This window comes from Dendrobates tinctorius, unplaced genomic scaffold (genome assembly GCF_039654945.1).
Source record: "Dendrobates tinctorius isolate UK_male_01 unplaced genomic scaffold, ASM3965494v1 ptg000265l, whole genome shotgun sequence".
Taxonomy (NCBI): domain Eukaryota; kingdom Metazoa; phylum Chordata; class Amphibia; order Anura; family Dendrobatidae; genus Dendrobates; species Dendrobates tinctorius.
The window spans coordinates 8,285,695-8,309,425 of NW_027361932.1; the positions used below are offsets into that span (position 1 = coordinate 8,285,695).

General features: G+C 41.5%; 1 protein-coding gene across 12 annotated transcripts in view; it reads left to right on the plus strand.

Moving 5' to 3' along the window:
- Positions 1 to 23,731, plus strand: part of ARVCF (ARVCF delta catenin family member) — a 281,584-nt gene that overhangs the window by 240,067 nt on the left and 17,786 nt on the right. For all 12 annotated transcript variants that reach the window (XM_073559056.1, XM_073559058.1, XM_073559057.1 and 9 more), the window contains 3 exons: positions 13,846 to 13,973; positions 17,972 to 18,122; positions 22,155 to 22,347. In XM_073559056.1, the coding sequence (XP_073415157.1) occupies positions 13,846 to 13,973; positions 17,972 to 18,122; positions 22,155 to 22,347 (472 nt within the window). The remainder of the gene's footprint in view (positions 1 to 13,845; positions 13,974 to 17,971; positions 18,123 to 22,154; positions 22,348 to 23,731) is intronic.

The following is a 23,731-nucleotide window of genomic DNA, read 5'->3' on the forward strand; positions in this document are numbered from 1 at the left end:
GCTTACACGCTACGTGGGCACACAGCCTAACTGTCTCTGCTCGCAAGTCATACACGACACAGTTGCCACAGGCTTCAATGCAAGTCGTATTAGACTTTTTTGCGAGTTTTATGCTACTTTGTTATTTTATTTATAGCAAAATCTGAGCTATAAAATAATTGTGGCACATGAAATTGCTGTAACGTGTTATGTCATTGTGTAGCCCCAGCCTTAATGTCACAAGCTATGGAGGAGCATGATGTTTTATATTGAAGCCAAATACACAAGGCAGTGCCCACTGTGACCACATGGATAGATGGTGACCACTTGTTTCTTGTGAAAGGTATTGCTATTAATGGATTAGTATGGTCGGTCTCCCTTTAAAGAGTCTGTTTGACCTAAATGTAAACTAGGTTGCAGATTAGTGAATCAAAATTCAGAACAACTCCTCAAATTTGATTAACTTTGACATTGCTTTTATAAAAATTACATCAGGGAGTGCAGCCATATTAGTTCACTCTTGAATTGGCTTTTTAGAAAATTTTATCAATTAGTTTGGCTGTTATGTGTTTAACAAAATGAGAACAAATAATAAGTACACATATTTGTAAAAACAAATTCTGCCACAACTAAAAAGAAAAATGCCAACTTTCCTTTTTAAACGGGACATGTAATGAGAAAATCTGATTTGTAATTTCTGAGAACTCCAGCGCTGAAATTGTATGCAAATGAGCAGCAAGTGCTTTCGGGGTGGGACATTGAACGTGCAGCTCTCGTACTCTTCCACTGCCTGACTCCTCCGTCCTCTGACAGGTCATTTTTATTTAGTGGCCTGTCAGACACACAAGGCAGGTGGTGGGCAGGGAATGGGAAGTGCTGCAAGTGCAATGTCCCCCTCCAAAGCACTTGTAGTTTGTTGCATACAAATTCATGTCTTGATTTCTCAAACTATAAAAATTGATTTCTGCAATCACTCTATGGATTTAATGAGCCTGAAAGTGACTATACATGCATGCTATTAGTTTGGTGTGTAAAATTCTCATGACAGGTTTTCTTTTAAGTAAAAAAGAAAATAATTACCGAACTGTGGCTGTTTCTCTAACTTCTGATCGAAGTTATGGACTTTTGGTTGGAAAGGAGAATTCTGCAGATTTGTTTAAATGAACAAAAGATTTCACCGTATGTTATATATTGTAGTCTCTTTAAGCTCCTAACTAACCTAAGTTCTATTTAGGCAGCCGTTCTCTGCGTCCTGATCTGCCCTCTTGCTCTAGTTGCATTCTGCAGAAGCCTGACTCTCCATTTGGAAGGGAAGAGCTGCAGCTTTTACTTGAGGTTCTATTGGTCTTTTGGGTGTGACGGTAAAATCAGAATGGCATGTTGGTGGTTGTAACTTACAACCTGGTCAGCCACTTAAAATGCAATGCTCCACAGATGTTCAATCAAGCTGGCATTAGCAGGATTTAACAACCAGCTAGGGAAGCCAAAGTATTCAGCCCTTGCATATTTAAGCTGAGAATATGCTGCCTTTGAAGTCGGCGCCTGAAACTCCTTTTGAGGTATGCAGCTGTGTACCTGGATCGCTAATGCCCTTCCGTCCTGTGCTTATTATATTAATGAGAATATTATTTAATTCCTTTATATTTCCGCTGTCGGATTATCTTTTAGCATTATGTATATTCTGATACAATGTAGCTATCTACTGTGAATGCTGACATCTTGTTGGAGAATTTGTCTGCAGCTCACCCTTGCTGCACTGCACCAAATATGCAGCCTGAGTGGAGAATGTAGCTTATATTTCTGTAGAGATCTTAGGGGGATAATATTCTAACCCGCACTGCCCCCAGCTCAGACATTCTTGCATATTTTACATTGTGCCGGCAAAGTTTATTATAGTTAATACCATCTAGAGATGTCTGGCTAATCTTATATATCCAGACACTGGCTCAAATAAACAATTTTTTTTTTAATTTTTTTGTCGAGAGGGAAAGAAGGTAATGTAAGCCCTCCATACTGTGAGCATGATCATTTCTAGAACTTTCTATCATTAGAATGAGCTAAATGAAGGCACACATTACCATTCCCTCGGCTACTTCTTCCTGCTGGTTTTTGGTGAATTATGTGTAAATAGTCCTGTATATGGTGTTTCTTTACTGTTTAGTAATGTGGTAACTATAGCAACTGTGTGCCGCAGGGCCCCTGCTGACTGACGCTAGCTGCTCCGCCAGCTCCTGTAAAGATGCCCCTCGTTTCTGTTAACCACGTTAATAATGCCCTTGTGCTTCTGTTCACGAAGTACATTGTCACTATCCTTTACATTATACCTGTGCCTCCAACACTTGGCATTGGAGATATACCGAGCAGGCTTTAATTTCTGCAGCTAATGACCCTGCATGATGAATGAAGACATGTCTTGTATGATTCACACGGCTGATGCCGACATGTGCTCTTTTAGTGCAAGCAAAATTCCCTGGATATCTCATGGGAAGGTCTTTCTTTTTATACCTAAGCTGAAAGGCCTGTCTACTTTAGGTAAGAATAAAGTGACAATACAATGATTATAATGATCTCGCACCTATACGGAGTATAGCGGTGCATAGTGGCGACTACCAGGGGATTGAGATTTAGCAATGATTTGATTTACTGATTAGCTGCCAATTTGGAGCTCATGCAAATGCAAGTTTATGAATCTATATTTCTGTCTCCATACTGAGGCCTTAAGGTTTTTTTTTTTTCATTTTTATGTCAGTTTTTAGACGTGCAGGTATTTTTCCCTAGAACCATACACTAAGATCATGGGCTCCATGCTGACTAGTTTTTGGGCACTTTCCACTGTCATACAGCCATTAACTATTACCTGTGTAATACTAAGGGAAAAACCTGAAAACATGATCTGTTGTGGTTAGTAGAGTACTGCCATTGACAATTATTGGGTTAGGATATTCACTCACTTTTGTCAAGCTACCAAGACTATTTTGACATCCCCTTTATTCGTAGATAAAGTTTATCCTTCCTCCAGAGCTCTGCTGTATTGATTTTGCTTAGTTGTGGATCTCCATGTTTCATTCTAAGCCTTTACCTTTTTAGATTTGTGACAGGAGTGTGTAGCTATCCAATAAGCTCCCGTGATGTTGTATTTCTAACATTGAGAGGGCTATTATTTTTCATACAAAATCCATACAGGTTTTTAACATATGGCCTTCAATGATAGATTCTTAGCTGTCTGGAAACCCATTAACCATGCGTTGTCCCAAACAACATTTAATAGCGGTAAAGGGAACCATACAGCCCATACATGCTGAGTGATCTGCAGACATGTATCAGACACTGGCTGTATGATCTCAGCCAGGTACAGTTGAAACTAGAAGTTTACATACACTATACAAATAGACACACATGCATGTTTTTTATCAGTATCTGAATTGAAATCCGAATAAGCCTTTCCCTTTGTAGGACAATTAGGATTACCATTATTATTTGCCAAATGCCAGAATGAGAGAGAATGTTTTAAGGCATTTTTATTACTTAGAGCAAAGTCAAAAGATTACACACATTTCATTAGTATTTGGTACTATTAGCCTTAAAGTGAAGGACTTGGGTCAAATGTTTGGGATATCCTTCCACGAGCTTCTCACAATAGTTGGTCGGAATTTGGGTCCATTCCTCCTGACAAAACTGGTGTAACTGATCCAGGTTTGTAGGTCGCCTTGCTTGCACCTGCGTTTTCAGCTTTGCCCAACTTCTGGTTTCAACTGTACCTGGCTGAGATCATACAGCCAGTGTCTGATGCAAGGAGCTAGGTGGGAGGGGTGCGTGGTAGGGGCAGGACAACGCAACTCCTCTTTTCATGACTCGTTGTGGCTTTCCTTACCCCATAAATCTTACTATAGTCAGGTAAGATTTCTGGCATTGAGCTCGCCACTCATCAGATGCTACCAATTCATTAAAGCATCATTCCAGCATTTTTTTTTTTTTTATTTCTCCACCCTAGTAATATCACTAATGCATTTTCCTTGCCCCTAGTAAAATTCTTTTCAGCCACCATTTTGTGACCGCAGCTCCAGACTGACCAAAAGTCAGAGGGTAACGGTCACAAGCTCTCAATGGGAGTTTTGTTGTGGCTCTCATAGAATAACATTGAATAGTGCTTCCAATCTGGCCAGCAAACACTGGAGCGATCCAACAGGTCACAACCATCAGAAGACAGAAAGAGCAGCACGAAGTATGGAAGAAGGTGGATGCTGCTAATTATTTTACTATGGGCAAGTAACATGCATTAATGATATCACTCTGGCGCTATATGGAGGGTCAGACACCAACATGCCCCCCCCCCCCATATATCAAGACCAGTGAGATAATTGAAAGTTTGTTGAATTAGGATCATAGAATATATTGAGCCCATAAATTGCTCTGGACACACTCCTGTTGGATCTGAGCACTACTTCTTGTAGAGGTGGACAAATCGGAGCATTGTTTTGAGCTATCAGTGGAGATCTTAGTTAAACGTGTTGCTGATTGGTAAGGGTCTGGGTCCTATGTATAACACATGCAAAATACATTTAAATGATAAAAAAGCAATATAGAAAATACACACTGGCGCACCTGGACCTAGAGGACTATAGTAGCTGCAAGTGAAAAAAACAGGAACTGTGCAAACCTGCTAGAAATTGAACCAATGTATCAAAAGATACTTACTTCAAAAATACATGGTTCAGCTCATATCTGGGCACTGAGACGCTGCACTGATTATACATGTCGGCATGCTTAGATCTATAGGTGCAAATACATAAAGAATTGCACTGGCAGCATATTTGCATGTGTCATTTGCACATTTATATCTATTTCAGCAGATCTGCACTGCACATATCTTCAGTACAGAGATTTCTAACCCAGGATCGCCAGTTTGTTCCATTTAATATTTGCTCTGGTATAATGTATTATATCTTATTGTTTTCCCTATCATATTTTTGAAGTAAGCGCAGTGAATTTATATCTTTCGATACATTTAAATGATAGCTACTTTTTACTGAAAAATGCTTGTCTTCATACAGTTACTGTCTAACTCATGTATTTTGATAGATCTGGCTCATCTTTAGATTATCTTCTTTAAAGAAGCTGTCCACTACTTGGATATCTTCTTTTAATACCCCTTGCTTGGACCACATAAAATAATAAATCTGATACTCACCTTCCATGCCGGCTCTGATCTTGCAGTGTCGGCACTCTGTCTTCCAGGGCTCCCTTACTGTTGTTGTGACACATGATGCTGGTGCCCAATAAGCGCCGACGTTACTGTCCCCCACCTCCTGTCGAACTTGAGCAGGAAGGACTCAGAGATACTCTGTAGCTTGGACTTCATCTTCATGTTTGATTTATCCAAAGGCGAGACTGTGACTCTGAGTGCTGGCATCACGTGTCACAAAAACTGCACAGGAGACGGAGTGCCGACACCATGGCAACGGCACCAGCACTATAGGTGAGTATAGGCTTTATTATTTTATGGAGGCCAAACATTTTGATCAAGAAGGGGTTGTCCTAGTAGTGGACAACCCCTTTAAGTTTTCATCACCTATTAGTTGGCTTACTTTGTGCCAGAAATTTGAACTTAAATTTTGATGCAGTGTTACATGTTGGAACACATGCTTTTCTGCTAAGCCGTGCTCTAGGTAAGGGCTCTTTCACACATCATGATATTTCCGGTACTGGAGAAATCAGTACAGGAGCTATCCGTGTGTTACATATGTGTGCTGCATCAGTGTGACACATACTGGCGCCTGGGAAAAGCGGTACAGTTCTCACTGTTCCTCGACGCTGGGTGCTAAAGGCAGCTCAGATCATTGTTGTCTGGTCTCCCTGAGATCAGCGCAACCTGGCGACAGTGATGGGAGCTGTATTCAGCAACCGCTGTGTACATTGTGTGTAAAATAAATAAATTTTGTCGGGTCCCGCGTAATTTTCATAACTAGCTGTTAATGTTAATTAACTGGTAAAGATCTGGTAATGATGATGATCTGGTCTGGGAAAGAGGACAGTATCCCAAAAGGTTCCCATGCTATTAATTGTTTGCATAGCCTTTTACTGGTTAGGTGAAGAGGACTCCAGAAAAAAAATGACATCGGTTTCCTCTACAAATTCTAACCAGCAAAGGCTAACCAGAAAGCTGTGGGCTAATACTAATAGCCTTCCAATGGGCCCGGGATATTTCCCCCCTCCCAGGCTAAGAATATCAGACGTCTGCCACCTCAGAAATGGCAGCTTGGTGTGTCCTGGATTCATGGCTAAGCGGTCACATCATGACACTGCTCAGGGATGCAATCCAGATGTAGCAGAGCTGGAGTTCTCCATGGACAAATGGATGGTCGTCAGACCAGTGAGGAATATAGTGTTTTTTATTATTTTAATTTTTACAGTAATAAATAGGAAATGAGGTGGGGTATGTTTATTTCAATTAAGAGTCAGTGTCTTTCAATTCAAGGACTTCTTGCTGTATATTTTTTTAAAAATATGACTGAGGATAGTAATGGGGCGCCTTATAGACGATCTATTACTAAAGTCTGGGCTTGATGTCAGCAGCCATAAAACGGCTGACATCAACTCAACCCTATTACAACACTTGCTACTGCACCAGGGCAAATGGGGAAAAACAAGGCTAGGTGCCAGAATTGGCGCATCTTATGGATGCACCAGTTCTGGGGCAGCTAAAGCTGATGTTCTAAGCCCACAGCTGTCTTTTTAGCTTTTGCTGGTTAGAATTTATAGGGGAACCCTACTTCTTTTTTTGTTTTCTGGGGTCCCTTGTAAACTAACCAGCAAAGGCAAAGTAAACATCTGTGAGCTGTTAATAGCTCCATGTGTTGTGTTGATTTAACATTGTAATAGTAAGGAAAAGCTTTGTGGCTTCTTTTTATTTTATTTTTGCATACCATAAAATTGCTAATGGTAAAAAAAGACATATTGACCAAGCACTGATGACATTTGGTCCACCGCACTGTTCGGCGTCCCGTTCGCTATGTGGCCGAAGTGTCATGTAAAATCTGTCAGATTATTTGTGTAGCTTTATTAGTGACAGGCAGAGAATAGAAAGGAGTGCTGTTAATTGTAGTCTTAGTAGTATCTGATTCATTCAACAGCTGGAACTTTAACCCTTCTTCTACAACTTGAGGTTTCATGCAGGACTGATTAAAAACAATATTGTTTTGGTGGCTACATGCCCAAAAATGTGAGGCTTGGGACTAGGGCCATGTCTAAGTACACAAACAATAGCAATGAGCTGCCTTCAGACCGAGCCAATGAGGAAAGACTAGTGATAAAAATACATGCACTTCCCAGGTTGGGTTAATATGGAGTAAGGTTGTTTGTTTTAATTGTTTCTCTTTATATATCACTGTTACATTTATATGTTAAGCACACTATTTTGGCCTGGATATTTAGAAAACAATGTAATGGAGTTCTTTGTTTTTAATCTATTTTATTTTAGCTGATACTTTTTTTTTTCTTTAAATGCTGAGATAACTAGTACAACAATGTAGGTAATGGGGTGCTCACCACAATAAAGTAGGTGCTCTGAGGTAAAGAGTTAATTCTAATAGAAAAAATAACCTCGGCACACTCATATACAAATTCCAAGGAATAAACTCACGTAGCTACTTATAATTTTTATTCAGAATTTCAGCGGACCAAAAAATGATTGCTATAGTACAGATAAAAATATCCAACGTTTCGGCTCACAGGCCTTTATCAAGGATTTATCTGTAAATAGATAGAAGACAAACGGGTCCTAAATGCTGACTGGATATATGTTCAATAGTGACCTATAGGAGTCACCTACTATTGTATGAGTACACATCCAGGCCGTCAGAGGAAAGTGCGCACCACGTTACCGTGGTACGGAAATTAACACTGGAGGCAGAGTTTTCTTGCAGGCACTGCATGCCCCGGAGCCTGAAAGAGCTAAGTAAGTGTTGAGCGAGTGTGTTTGGATAAGGTGTTTGTCCGCGCATACTTGTGTCCTAATCGAGTATTTTTGGCGTGCTTGAAAAAAATGCTCGACTCGCCCCAGCTGCATGTATTGCAGCTTTCGAACAGCCGCGAGGCATGAAGTCGCGTCTACTCAAGCATGCTGAAAATACTCTTAGGACACGAGCGTGCTCTGATAAATACAGTATCTGAGCACGCTCGCTCATCACTACTAATTAACATAAAATATTAAGTCTGTTTCTCAGCAACAAGATCACAGCTATGAGGTAAACAGGTAGGACTAGTTTAACAATTCTATTCCCTATATGCCCATACTAATAACTTTAAAGCGTCCCAGGGGATGATAGATTCCCTTGAAGTGACTTGACAAATCAGAGATCTCATCTCAACCTTATTGAACATGTTGGGGCTGAACTAGAACAGAAATTGTGAGACAGGCACTCTTCTCCAATGTAAAAGTCTGACCTCACAATTATTCTTCTGGATGAAGGGGCAAATAGACGTTCCACAATCTTGTAGAAATCCATTCAAGAAGGGTGTAGGTTTTTTCTTTTTATTTATTTTTTTTGTGGAAGGAGCTCGAGATGAACAACTCCATATTAATGGGGATGGATTTAGGTTAAATGTTCAGGTGTCCTAATGCACGTCTCCGTATAGAGGGTGTGTACGTGTACACATTTTATAAAATGAACTTCTGTATTTATGCAAAATAAAGAATTTAGACTGTAACATTATTAGTATAATGCCTTGGTCCTAATATAAATATGAGGAAATAATAAAAATCCATCTACACTGTGTTCCAAATTATTATGCAAAAAATATCTTCTCATATTTTCTCTAAATTACCTATATGAATTGCAGTCATTGTTATTTTCCAGTCATCTACTATTCTAGTATAATTGCAATGTTTTTCAACAAACTGCCTATGAAAACAGTATATTTTTAAAATTAATAAACACTCAAAATGCATGTTCCAAATTATTATGCACAGCAGAGTTTTCACCCTTTTTATTTTTATTTTGAACAAAAAAATGGTCAATTGTGAAATTATAAGCATTATCAGCTTATTACGAAATGAAATCAAACAGTTTTCAAGTCAAAACTTTATTCTAGGTGATGTTACATTTGCACATAGGACCCCTTGTTCGAAAGAAGCTTCTGAACTCTCTCGTCCATTGAATTTGTCAGTTTTTGGATGGTTTGTGCTTCAATTGTTTTGCATGTGGACAGAATACCCTCCCAGAGCTGTTGCTTAGATGTGAACTGCCTCCCGCCATCATAGACACTCCTTTTGATGATGCTCCAGAGGTTCTCAATGGGGTTGAGGTCAGGGGAAGATGGTGGCCACACCATAAGTTTGTCCTCTTTTATGCCCATAGCAGCCAGAGATGCAGGTGTGTTATTTGCAGCATGAGACGGTGCATTATCATGCATGAAAATGATCTTGCTGCGGAAAGCACGGTTCTTCCTCTTGAACCATGGCAGGAAGTGCTGTTTTAGAAACTTCTCATAGATTATGGAGTTCATCTTTACCCCTTCAGGGATCCTAAAGGGGCCCACAATCTCTCCCCATGATTCCAGCCCAAAACATTACTCCACCTCCTCCTTGTTGGCGCCTTAGCCGTGTTTTCATGGGGTGTCCATCAACCAGCCATCCTCCACTCCATCCATCTGGACCATCGAGCATTGCACGGCACTCATCGGTGAACAAAACAGTTTGGAAGTCAGTCTTCATGTATCGTTTGGCCCACTGGAGCTGTTTCTGCTTGTGTGCAGTGGATAGAGGTGGTCGACAGGATGGCTTATGCACAGCTGCAAACCTCTGAAGGACCCTGCATCTTGTTGTTCGGGGGACGTTGGAGGCACCAGCAGCTTCAAAAACTTGTCTGCTGCTATGACAAGGCATTTTTGCAGCTGCTCTTTTAACCTGATGCAATTGCCTGTTGGAAAGAGTACTCAATCTTTCCTTATCAGCACGCACACGTGTGTGCTGGGAATCGGCTACATACTTCTTGATTGTGCGATGATCACGATGAAGTGTCTTGGCAATGTTGATTGTACTCCTGCCTTGACCTAAATACTCCACAATTTGTTGCTTCTCAGCAGCCGACACATCCTTTTTCTTTCCCATTTTGGCAAAAAATGTAGGCTGCTTAATAATGTGGAACAGCCTTCTTAAGTAGTCTTGCCTTTATTTGGACACACCTGCCAAACTAATTTGCACAGGTATCTGCAATTACTTTCAGTGATATAAAGAGCCCTGACACACATCACCATCAATGAGTTTAAATGACAAACAAAAAAATTCTAAACTTCTCACTCCTAAACTCTTTTTGCATAATAATTTGGAACACAGTGTATATCTGTCTATAATCCATTTGTGCATTATAGTGGTTGTTCACGATTTGTTGAAGCTAAGACTAAGGGCCCCGTCACATATAGCGATCTCGCTAGCGAGATCGCTGCTGAGTCACAAGTTTTGTGACGTAACAGCGATCTCACCAGCGAGATCGCTGTGTGTGACAGCCATCAGCGACGGGCCCCCCTGCCGGTATCGCTGATCGCTGTAGAATCATAGAATCATAGAATCGTAGAGTTGGAAGGGACCTCCTGGGCCATCTGGTCCAACCCCCTGCTCAAAGCAGGATTCGCTAAATCATCCCAGTTAGATGTCTGTCCAGCCTCTGTTTGAAGACTTCCATTGAAGGAGAACTCACCACTTCTCGTGGCAGCCTGTTCCACTCATTGATCACTCTAACTGTCAAAAAGTTTTTTCTAATATCTAATCTGTGTCTCCTCCCATTCAGCTTCATCCCATTGCTTCTAGTCTTTCCTTGTGCAAATGAGAATAAAGTTGATCCTTCTACAATGTGACAGCCCTTTAGATATTTGTAGACAGCTATTAAGTCTCCTCTCAGTCTTCTCTGTAGGAAAGCCCTGGACATTTTTTTGGTCGCTGGTCTCCCGCTGGCCAGCATGCATCGCTGCGTGTGACAGGCGGGAGACCAGCGATCAGCTGGTAACTAAGGTAAACGCAGGGTTTCTAAGCACGGCGCTGTGCTTAGAAACCCTCTGTGTACCTTAGTTACCAGCACGCTGATGCAGGGAGCTGGTAACTAAGGTACACATCGGGTTTCTAAGTGACGCACGTCCCTTACAAACCCGATGTGTACCTTAGTTACCAGCTCCCTGCATCAGCGCGCTGGTAACTAAAGTACACAGCGACGCCGCGCACTCGGTGTCACTGGTGCTGATCGCTGGTGAAGCTGTCTGTTTGACAGCTCACCAGCGATCATGTAGCGACTCACCAGCGATCCTGACACGTTGATATCGTTGTCTGGATCGCTGGTGAGTCGCGATGTGTGATGGGGCCTTTAATCCAAGAACTTGTCTTCTGGCTTGGATAAATGACTCCTATTAGTCTCAGGTTATAGTTGCTTTGGCTCAAGCAAACCATTGTCCTTTACTCAAATGAGTTGTGTGTTTTTGTTTTTTTTTCTGTGAGCCTTCTCCGTAATAGATTGTACTGTGGCGAGTCCAGTGTTTGTATTTTAATATTAGCAGTAAGGCATTGGAATACTTTATGGTGCTTTATGTGATAACATTGGAAACATTGAAATCTTTTAGAGTGGCTGAGAGCATTACTTTCCTTGACTGTGACCTTGAGCAAATTTATAGTTGTGCTTGTACTGCCCTCATGTGGCTGGCGTGCTGTATGTACTTTTATCTGGTATAGAAGTATGTTTAAAAAATGTGGCGAGGAAGAAATCTAACGAGTTACAGAATATTAAATATTCAAAAGAAAAGAAAAACCTCTGTTTTTGGTTTTAGTTAATCTAAATTGTCACTTTAGTCAATTTGCCTATGAGAGAATTGAAAAGGGTTTTCCCACAAACAAAAGTTTATTTTAATCAATAGATCTTGGAATAATTATAAAGTTCCACAATTGGATGTGTTTAAATAAAATCTCCCTGTACTGAGATAATCTTATAAATGTGCCCCTGCTTTGTACTGTGTAATAGCTGTGTCTGACTGTGCAGAGGCATGGTCTGGTCATACCACAGCTCCTGGGCAGGGGAGGAGGAGATGTGCTATGATCACACCATACTCCTGCACGGTGAGACACAGCCATTACACTGTACACAGCAGGGGCACATTTATAAAATTATCTCAGCGCAGGAACATTTTATTTAAACACATTCACAATTGCGGAAATTATTATTATTCCAAGATCTTTTGATTAAAATCAACTTTGTTTGTGGGATAACACCCGTTAAGGGGGTTTCTGAAATTCCCCCAAAAACTTTCTACAAGTTGAGAGATATCTTTGGGGGGTGATTGGGGGCTTACCTGTTGTATCTCCTCCTGCCCCTGTCCCGGCTCTGTAATTAGTATTCTCCTGGCTTGTCTGTTTGGCTGCTGTGGTGTCATGCCCTCTAGTTCACATGACCATGGCAGCCAATCACTGACTTAGGACACATTCACACACGTAATATTTGGTCAGTATTTACATCAATATCTATAGGGGTCTTTGCACACGTTGCGGATTCTGCAGCGGATTTGGCCCTGCGGATCTGCAGCAGAAATGTACAGTACCATTTAAGTCAATGCAAAATGAAAAACGCAGTGCCAGCGGTGCGGAATTTTTCACGCAGATTTGCTGCGGTTTTAAATCCACAGCATGTCACTTCTTTGTGCGCATTCCGCAGTGGTTTGGCACCTCCTCCATGACAGGTGTCAAACCGCAGGGGAAAACCGCAGGCTAATCCGCAGATAAACTGCAGGTCTTTTGACCTGCGGATTTACCTGTGGATTTCGACAAATCCTTGCGTAAAATTCCGCAGCAGAATCCGCAGCGTGTGCACACACCTTGAGCCAAAACCAGGAGTGGGTGTTAAATACAGACGTGGTGACGAGTTTCTATTAAACTTTCATCTGCTGCTGGTTTTGGCTTACAAATACTGATGTAAAATACTGAACATGTGAACATAGCCTTACTCATTGTATGGCATGAGAATGCCGAGACCAGTAATTGCCTGCAGCGGTCACCTGTAGTATATCGCATGTGACTGCTACTGCCTGGGAATGCTTCTTTTAATATTTTGTCACGTGCCTCTATCCACATCCTACTTTTTGTTTCTGTTGCATGCCAGTAAGCCTTACACATGTACTGCGTTTTTGAGATTTCAAAAATCTTATGCACATCGGCTTATTTTTTTTCCCTGTTTTTCACCCATTCAAATAAATGGTAAAAAAAAAGCATATAAAAACATCTATGAAGATGCATATTTTACACTGCGTTTTTCAAATCAACTCTCCAGTATTTGCAGTAGATTTTTTTTTCACCAAAAATCAAATATGTATACATACCTTTAAAAATTGTATACATTAAAATTAGTGATGAGCGAATGTGATCGGATAAGGTGTTATGTGCTAATCAAGTGTCTTCAGCGTGCTCAAAAAATATGTTCCAGTCCCTCCGGTTGCATGTCTTGCAGCTGTTAGACAGCCGCAACAAATGCGGGGAATGCCTGTTTGTTAAGCAATCCCTGCATGTGTTGCGGCTGTCGAACAACCTTGAGTCATGCAGCCACGGGAACCGGAACATATTTTTTGAGCATGCCGAAGACACTCGATTGGCACACGAGCATGCTCAAATAACACCTTATCCGAGCACATTTGCTCATCACTAATTAAAACCTAAGAAGTAGGGCCATTATTATATTAGCACCTATTGGAATTGGCCTTAATCTAAAAGTACCGTGCAATCCTGGCATTTTGGGGAGGAAGTTAGCCGCAAAATGATGGCATGAGCATTGTTATACAGTATATATGCATCACCATAGTCCGATGTCATGATAACTAATTTCTATGATTTCCTTTTTAAAGGATTTGAACTTTTGTACCAACCAGAGGTTGTACGTCTCTACTTATCCATACTGACGGAAAGCCAAAACTACAACACCTTGGAGGCAGCGGCTGGAGCACTGCAGAATCTGAGTGCTGGCAACTGGACTGTAAGTGGCATCTTCACGCTAATCTTGGGTCAGCCGTTGGTGGCTGTCTGTGAATGATCAGTCGGCAGTCCTCTGTGTTTTGCTGACACTTCTAAATATACTGCTCATAATCCCTCTTTACCTTATGCTGTAATGTTGTACTTTTTATTCTTGCATTATTTTAGTTTTGATATATGCTGCAAACTCTGTTGTGAAATTATTGCAGAACGAATCTGTGTTTTTTCTTTTTGTGTGGTGAGCTGACTTTTTTTTATTGGTACCATTTTAGGGTACATGCGATGTTTGAGTGCTTCGTTCTTATTTGTAAAGTTGCAGCAAGCGAAATATCACACTAGTATATACCAAAGAGTGGTCGTGAATGGCTGCACATACAGTTGGAAGAATGTCTCAAGTGGAATACCAGAGGGGTCTGTCCTGGGCCCTGTATTGTTCAACATCTTTAACAATAATTTAGATGAAGGAATTAAGGGTACACTGATTAAATTTGCTGATGACACAAAGCTAGGAGGGATAGCTAATACTAGAGAAGAGAGAGAGAGGATTCAAAAAGACATAAATAAACTGGAGCAGTGGGCAGCAACTAACAGAATGGTTTTTAACAGGTAAAAATGCAAAGTACTACATCTGGGCAATAAAAATAAAAAAAGCATATGCAGAATGGGAGTATTATGGCTAAGCAACAGCACATGTGAAAAAGGCTTGGGTATACTAATAGACCATAAACTAAACATGAGTCAACAGTGTGATGCAGCAGCAAAAAGGCAAATACAATTCTGGGATGTATTAACAGAGGCTTACAGTCTAGATCACGTGAAGTCAATATCCCCCTTTACTCCTCTTTGGTCAGACCTCATCTGGAAGGAATACTGTGTCCAGTTTTGGCACCACATTTTAAAAAAAGACATCAACAAACTGGAGCAACTTCAGAGAAGAGTGACCAGAATGGTGACCGGTCTGCAAACCATGTCCTATGAGGAAAGGTTACAGGAATGTTTAGCTTGCAAAAAAGAAGACTGAGATGAGACTTAATAGCTGTCTACAAATATCTCCAGGGCTGTCACATTGTCCTCCTGTGCAACCAGCCTCTGGACACCTACCCCTGTTGGTGCAGCCAGCCTCCACACACCTACCCCTGTCTGCGCAGTTCTGTCCTGTGAAACTAGCCTCCATGCAGTACCCCTCATTCCCCCGTTAGCGCTGCTTACTGGCTCAGTTCTCTATAGCCAGCCTTCACCGCCCGCCCCATGTAAGTGGTACTCTCCTACTTAGTTATCTGTTGCTAGCCTCCACACATCTACCCTTGTCAGCATTGCTCTCTGGCTCTGTACTTTATAGCCAGTTTCCACGCACAGTCCTGCCAGCATTGCTCTCTGACTCCATTTTCTTCTGCAACTAGCCTCCATACAACCCCTTCTCTGCCAGCACTGCTCCCTGACAGAGAAGGGGTTATCTTCAGCCAGCGTCCACACTTCTCCCTCGTCTGTCTGCGTGGCCTCCTGTTTCGGTTCTCCTCCATATCCAGCCTCCGCACAACCCCTCCCCCCATCTCCTTTATTGTATTGTCTGCAACCGGGTCCACACAGACTGTAGGAGAGCCTCTATCTCTGAGTGATTCATGCTCCTGTCACTTCTACTATTGCCCTCTCCCTGTAGACCTCTACATTCACAGGCCATGCCCCCCATGATTTCCTGGCTGAGCTCCGCCCCATCATACTGGGATCCGCCTGATGGGCAGGGAGTGAGGAGTCACCACATGTGAGCGCTAGGGAACAAGCAAGAATTTTAATAGCAACTAAATTAAGAAGTTTCTTTATTTCTCACACTTTCCAAATGTTTAATAATCAGTATGTCCGATTAATCCCTTTTAAGCTTGTATTTATCAAGGCAACATTGGTGAAGAAACTTTTTTTTTCTGTTTACTAGTCCCTTCATAGTGAATAGAATGTGTCCTGAGCTTATTTTTCGCAGAACATTCTTTAGTTCCAGTGCATGTCAGGCTTTCAGCTTAATATGCAGCTGCCAGGTACATTTCTATAAGCCTATTATTTCTGCTCTGTGACGCGAGGCATAGATTGACCATTTACCTTCCTCCCAACATAAGTTAACATTAGCTGTTTTATCCACACACATTTTATACTTGAATATTTATACAGTGTATTTATTTCTAAGTGGATTGTTTCCCGGGCCCCCTTCACTCAATGGAATCTAAGTCAAATCCAGCAACATTCTGCATCTCGTACATGTGGGTGGACTTTCCACAACACCAAAAGGAGCATCAAATTTTCATGCAAATTTTTTTGGGCAGGAGAAAAATCCATCATGGTGAAAAGAAGTAACTTGCTATTTATTCAGTGGCATGTTTCCATTAGCAATGACAGTGGAGCAAAGTCTCACGTGGACCTGCTGCACACAGCATCACATCTGCAGAAAATCCATATGGCTTTTAAATGAAAGTGTTAGCACAGCATAATGCTTTAGTCTCACTTTCTTCAGAATCTCAATCTGTGCACACATTGGGTAATATCGCAGTCTGCAGTGGTGTTCTTGTAAGCAAACATACTGGAACTTTGAAAGAGCCTATAAAAGTGTGTAAACAAGACCTATAAATATGGCCACATTCCATGGGACCTACACTCAGATGAAATTATTAAGCATGGGTTATATAAATGTAATCCGGAGAGCCAGTTGTGTATGGAGGAGGGTGGAACGGTAAGTCATATACATTTATCTGTAGATCATTGGCAGATCCAGCTCATTTTAAGCACCTAGTCTGTTAATTTGGGTGTGTGACTGCCACAGATCTCACAGGGAGCAGTTGGATGTGACGATTGCCTAAGATACATAGTTCATATGTACAGTCAGCTTTTGGTATCCATCTTTGGGCTCATGTAGATGACTTTTTTTTTTTTTTTTTTTTTTTTTTTTTTTTTTTTTCAGTTCAAGTGCCATCTGACAAAGCATCAGATTACACTCTGACCAATGATATTGTTTGATGCTATGCATGTCCTTTTTTTTTTTTTTGACCAAGTCGGAACAAGGAAAAAAATTGCAACATGCACAATTTGTATCTGATATTTGGATCACACTCAGCCATGCAAGTCAGTGAGTTCATGGAAAAAATTGGACTACACTTGGGTGACATCATGTCACCCGAGTGCAGTCAGATTTTCACAGACAATGGAGAAGATGGAGATTTTTTTCCACCTTCTCCTCATCTGAGAAAATCTGAGCTGAACCTGATTCTGATCTGAATGTGATTATCATAATTGTGCCACAACTCGCTTGGATGAGCGAATATTGCGATGCGATCTTAACAATGTAACCAATACTGAGAAGACAAGTGGAGTCATAACTGGGAGTCTATATTAGATGTAAAACCTGTAGAAGGACTTTTTCCCTAGAAAACTAGCTTTATCTACCCAAGTAAAGGGGAAAAAAATCTAAAAGAGGTTGTGTGGTCTTTTGATCACTCAGTGACTGCAGACTTCGGAATCTTTACAGCATGCACAGTGCACTTTGTCAGAATTCCAGTGTCGGGACTGGGAGGTCACGTGACCGCAAACATGTGATTTACACACTTCCTGCTGCATTCTGATGAGGCATGCGCTACCTTGCTCAATACAAGTGAATTGAGTGAGGCCGAGCACGTCTAGTCAGTACTTGACTGCATGTATGCAAATAGCATACTTGTGGTCACATGACTGCCCGCTCTCAGCGGCAACACCAGACAATCCTGACAGTGTGTGGTGTGCATGCAGAAAGGATTCCGAAGTCTATATTCACATAATGACTGCAGACTTTTATCAGCAGAACCCTTGTAATTCAGTATGGCCATTAGGCTAGTATGAGTATCCTACAGGTATCATATCTTGATTTATTATTGGACAGTGTAAAAGAGCAGCAGTACTGATTGCATTGTGTATGTACAATATTCAAGGTTTTCTCTGCATGTTATCCTGATGGTTTTTTTTTTTTTTTTTTAATTTCCTGCTTTTTAGTGGTCTACCTATATCCGTGCTACAGTTCGTAAGGAGAGGGGCCTGCCAGTGCTGGTAGAGTTGCTTCAGTCAGACTCTGACAAAGTAGTAAGGGCTGTCGCCATAGCTCTAAGGAATCTTTCTATGGACCGGCGCAACAAAGACTTGATTGGTATGTGTTCTCCTATTTAGTACTGTTACTGAATTCCTACATTTTTTTTCTTTTTTCACAACACCTTTGTCCTTGGCATGCAAATGTTTGACATACTCTATTGTACATTTGATTTAAAGTGAATCTGTCAGTAGGATCAACCCTCCTAAGCTAACTATATGGACATGTAGGTCAGAGGAAGCTGAATAAAATGATACTTTGATATCTGCGATCTGAGCGGAATCCACACTTGTCTTATATGTAAATTGGCTCTTTAGGGCTATGGGCTGGACCCTGGTTTGCATGAGAACTTGCCTACAGAGCTTATTTTAGATGAAAATGGGAGTTACCAGTGTGAAACAAGTAACTAACCCAGGAAAGGAGAACTGAACTTTCTCATAACAAACATCTTAGGAGCTGCAGCTCTCACAGCTCTGCAGTATTGCAACACTGACTGCCTGTAAGATGGAAAATGAAACAGTGAGAGGACACCTGCAGATGTCAGTTAAGCTGCAGACAGAAGGCCATTGCAGTCCTCAGGCTGGTCATTGGCTCTTCTGAATCGAGCGGGAATGCATGTATTTCTATGCAGCTGTTATGCTCCACTTGGGAGAGCCGATGACCAGTCCGAGGATTGCGATCCTCGTGCAAGTAATTCGGTCGTCTGACTGTGCCCTTCTCATGGCAGAGCTGTGTGTGATATCAGGAAGAAAATGCGGATTTTTCAGGAATAATACATCACAGAAATCAAGGTATCATATTTTTTTTGTTCAGGTCCTATGACTTGAATGCTCATGTAGACAGTTTAGGAGGGTTCATCCCACTGACAGTCCCTTTAATATGCATAGTATGAAAAGCTGTTAAAATGTCGGTTAGGCAGGGAAATATATAATACATAATTTAACGTATATAGATATAGAGATTTGCAGTGCCTTGTGAAAGTATTCACCAGCCCCCTTGACATTTTTTGTCCTACCTCACATCCTGGGATTTTACAGTTTGTTTTTTGTTTTTGTTTTTTTTGTTAGGATTTGCATCAGTTCATGTAAAGAACATGCCTACAACTGTGAACATTTGGTTTTCTTTTTATTGTGAAGCAATAAACAAATGGGTCAAAGTTACTGAAAACTTCAGTGTGCATAACTATTTACCCCCTAAAGTCCTGCAGTTTGTAAAGCCTCCTTTGGTTGCAATTACAGCTGCAAGTCGCTTTGGATAATTCTCAATGAGCTTTCCACATCTTTTCACTGGGATTTTTGCCCATTCCTCAAGGCAAAACTGCTCCACCTCCTTCAAGTTAGATGGTCTCTTCTGGTGAACAACAGTCACAGATTCTCAACTGGATTAAGGTCTGGGCTTTGACTAGGCCATTCCATTTACATGTTTCCCCTTAAAACGGTTGAGTATGTTTTGGGTCATTGTCTTGTTGGAAGGTGAACCTCCTTCCCAGTCTCAAATCACTGACAGCCTGAAAGAGGTATTGCTCAATAATATCCCTGTATTTCACATCATCCATTTCTTCCTCGACTTGGCCATTTTCCCTATCCTTCCTTCCAAGAAATATCCCCACATCATGATGCTGCCACCACCACCTTGTTTCACTGTGGGGGTGTTCTTGGAGTGATGAGCTGTGTTGGTTTTGAACCAGACATAGCGTTTATCTTGGTGGCCAAACAGTTCAATTTTGGTCTCATCTGGCCACAGCACCTTGCTTCATACATTTATGAGATCTCACAACTCATAACGAGCATTAAGATTTTTGTGTGTAAGTAAAGGCTTTTTTCTGCCAACTCTTCCATAAAGGCCACTTCTATGGAGTGTACAGAGTATTGTGGTCGTATAGACAGATACTCCAGTCTCTGCTTAGGAACTCTGCAGCTCCTTCAGGGTTACCTTTGGTGTCTGTGCTCCCACTTTGATTAATGCCCTACTTGCCCTGGGTGAGAGTTTTGGTGGGCGGCACGCTTGACAGGTTTGTTGTGGTGTACCATGTTATTGCCTTTTGATGATAATGGATTTGATGGTGCTCCGGGGGATCATCAGAAATGGGGAGTTTTTTTGTTTGTTTTTTTTATAACCCAGCCCTGACTTGTACTGCTCAACAACTTTGCCTCTGACTTGTTTGAAGATACCCTTGGTCTTCATGGTGTTGTTTGGTTAGTGGTGCCTCTTGCTTAATGATGTTGTGGCCTTTCAGAAAAGATGTGTATACTGACAGACCATGTGACACTTAGGTTGCACACAGGTGGACTTCCTTTCACTAAGCATGTGACTTATGAAGGTAATTTCTTGCACCAGAACTTTTTAGGGGCTTCATCGCAAAAGGGGTGAATACATATTCACATGTCAATGTTTAGTTATTTGATCCCACTGATAGATGCTGATAGATCATACACAAATCGGATTAGAAAAATATTTAAACACACAGGTTGTAATATAACAAAATAGATAAAAAGCCAAGGCGGGTTGAATCCTCATGCAAGCCTCTGTGTATCTATACCATCTCATAGAGGAAAATGTACTATATCACTCTATCGTATTTTTCGGACCATAAGACGCACTTTTTTTTCCTCCAAATTTGGGAGGAAAGTGTGGGTGCGTCTTATGGTCGGAATGTAGCATGTGGGGAGGGGGCAGCGGGGAGTGAGACCGCACTGCGATAGCAGGAGGCAGAAAAATGTTGCCTGCTGCAGGAATCCAGCCGCTGGGGAAACCATGTGGTCCCAATACTTAAAGTGAAGTGAATATTCATGAGCCGCTTCCCTGCTCTCCTGTCAGCTGAGCAGTGAGCGGGGAGCAGCAAATGACAAACCCACATGGTTTCCCAGGCGGATTCATGCAGCAGCTGGGGAGATGTTTGTCCGTGGTGGAGGGGGCAGGAGCAGAGTGCAGCAGGAGGGATCACATACCTGACAGGCAGGGGCTGTGCTGATGCCATGCTGATTGCTCCTGTAGAGGACCTGTGGTGAGGTCATGAAGAGGGCGGGCTGGAGCATCACATGACCGCACAAAGCCTTGCATCTTCATGATGTCATCACAGGTCCTGCAGACAACGCACTACAAACAGTGCAGCTTCCTCATACATGACCTGTGGTGAGGTCATAACAGAGCTCTGTGCGGCCATGGGATGCTGCATTACCTCACCACAGTGTTGCTGGCTGGCTGCAGGACCTGCACTGAGCACAGTGAGCAGCCTGTACAAGAATGAATTATAAGGTTAGTGATTGCAGCACATAAAAATCACTCTGACATCCTGTGATGAACTATAACTCCCAGCATGCCATATGATCTGCAGGACATGCTGAGAGTTATGGTTCTCCATTGGGATCTTAAAGCAGCACTCCAGTGTTATTTTTTATTTTTCAGTGCTGGAGTGGTGTTTAAATATAAGCCCTGTGCCCCCATTCTTATACTCACCCTCCAGCGTCACCACATAGAACTTTACAGACACCACATAGGTCCCACAGCGCCATCTTCTACCTATAGCTCCCAACATAATAATATACTATTATATACTGTATATTAGCAGCACGTATAATAGTATGTTATTTATGTTATTAAATATTTTACCACTTTTTTTGGTTCAAATATATTTTTTCCTATTTTCCACCTCTAAAACCTGGGTGCGTCTTATAGACCGGTGCGTCTTATAGTCTGAAAAATACGGTACTTTACGCCTGTTCTGTAAAGTCATTCGGCGACTGCACCTTTATGTAGCTGCAGAACTGAAAGGAGGCAAAGCTAGATTTCAGCTGTGTATTGATGTAGAGAATTTTTCCTTTTTCTGTGCATTACATTCACATCACATAAAAATAGATGCCAGGTTTCCCAGCAATGCAAGGGAAGCCAAGGCTGAAAATATAAATATTTAAGAGAACAACTCAGAAGGGAATAGTCTTGAAATTCATATTTTTAGAGTAGGTAAATAATCATATTGAAAACTGGAAAGGAATGTCTAATTGGCACATTGCATGAGATGTTATGACTAAGTGTCCTGAAGTATATGACCTTGTGACCTAACTCAAGTGGCTTGCTTTATTTTTTTTTCTTTAGGCAATTATGCCATGGGACAGCTGGTCCGAAACTTGCCTGGAGGGCAACAGCGTCCAGCTAAGAATCTGGAGGAAGACACTGTGGTTGCTGTGCTAAACACTATCCATGAAATAGTCACAGACAGCTCTGAAAATGCCCGTTCCCTCATCCAGACACAGGGAATTGAAAAACTTATCACTATAAATAAATCCAGGTAACTAAAGATGAGCCCAGACATGAGAAAAGCAGATGTGTAAAGTTAGCCTCTGCAAAGGCACAGAAAGCCGGCTTTAGAAAGGGAGGAGATCACATGAAGAGGAAATAAGTGCAGTATAGAAGCTGTGCTCATATGAGCTGATAAATACAACAGCACCTTGTATACGCTCAGACATCACATCCAGCCCAATTTACTGGGAGAGACACTCCTGCAAGTGTTAAATCTAAAATATTGATCAGTCTGGAAGCTACATATCAGAGGATCTGAAAATGAATAAAGTAATGAAAACTGTCAGTGTTTGCCTTTAGGTAATGGACTAACATAATTAAAAAAAAGTTTTCATATCAAAGGTGTCCATAACCTTTAAAGCATACCTCCCAAATATTCACTAAAAGCCTATAAAATTTTGCGTCTCCGTGTGTAAATGTAAGATTGAGAATTGAGCAGGGGGATGGACACAATGACCCTTGAGGTCCCTTCCAACTTTAACATTCTATGACTCTAAAATAGAATTAATACATGATTATTCACGTCTGGTCATTAGTATTGTAGATTCGGAGAAGATTTTGTAACAGCCTTGACACTGAGTCAAGTAGGGTGGAAAATTTATTAAAGGTTGGTGGCAAGTAAAATATAACACTGTGGTTTTGTAGAAACTGACCAGGCTGCAGCTCCACTGCTTCTGTAACATGGCATACTGAGAACTTTCTGTTCTGAAAAGCTTCAAGGCTTCATATACGTACTGCAAAGCTTTTTGTATTATTAGTTTTTCTTCTTTTGGGGATAAAAATAGTATATTTGTATAGAACAGTATAGCCACAGGGGTGAACACATACGGAAATTGCTGTAACCTGCGCAGCCGCACGGGCACGGAAGGTAAGAGGGCTCAGTAACACCTCAAAAGCAGATGGAATTGTGCGTTAAGGCCGGGGTCACACTGGCGAGGAATACGGCCAAGTGAGAGGCGCTAAAAGCACGCATTAGACACGGACAAATGATTCTCTATGGGGTCACTCGCACCAGGCGTATATTTCTCATCCGTATCCTACGCTCAGTGCCAATCGCAGCATGCTGCAATTGTCAGCGTACTACGCCCGTAGTACGCCAATGCAAGTCTATGGGAGCGAAAAAATACGGATTACACACGGACCACACATGTGACTTGCGAGAAATACGCATCCGGTGTCTTTTAGCAAAGGCGGCAATTCAGTGCGCTATACAGTAAAATCACACTGACAGGTTTAATAAAGAAAGAATAGATATATATACGCATAGAATGCATATATATAGATATATATATTCTATGTGTCTATATCTATTCTTTGGTTTCTGTTAGAAACCCTGTCATAGGGCTCCATTATATGTCCATTTTGCAAGCCTG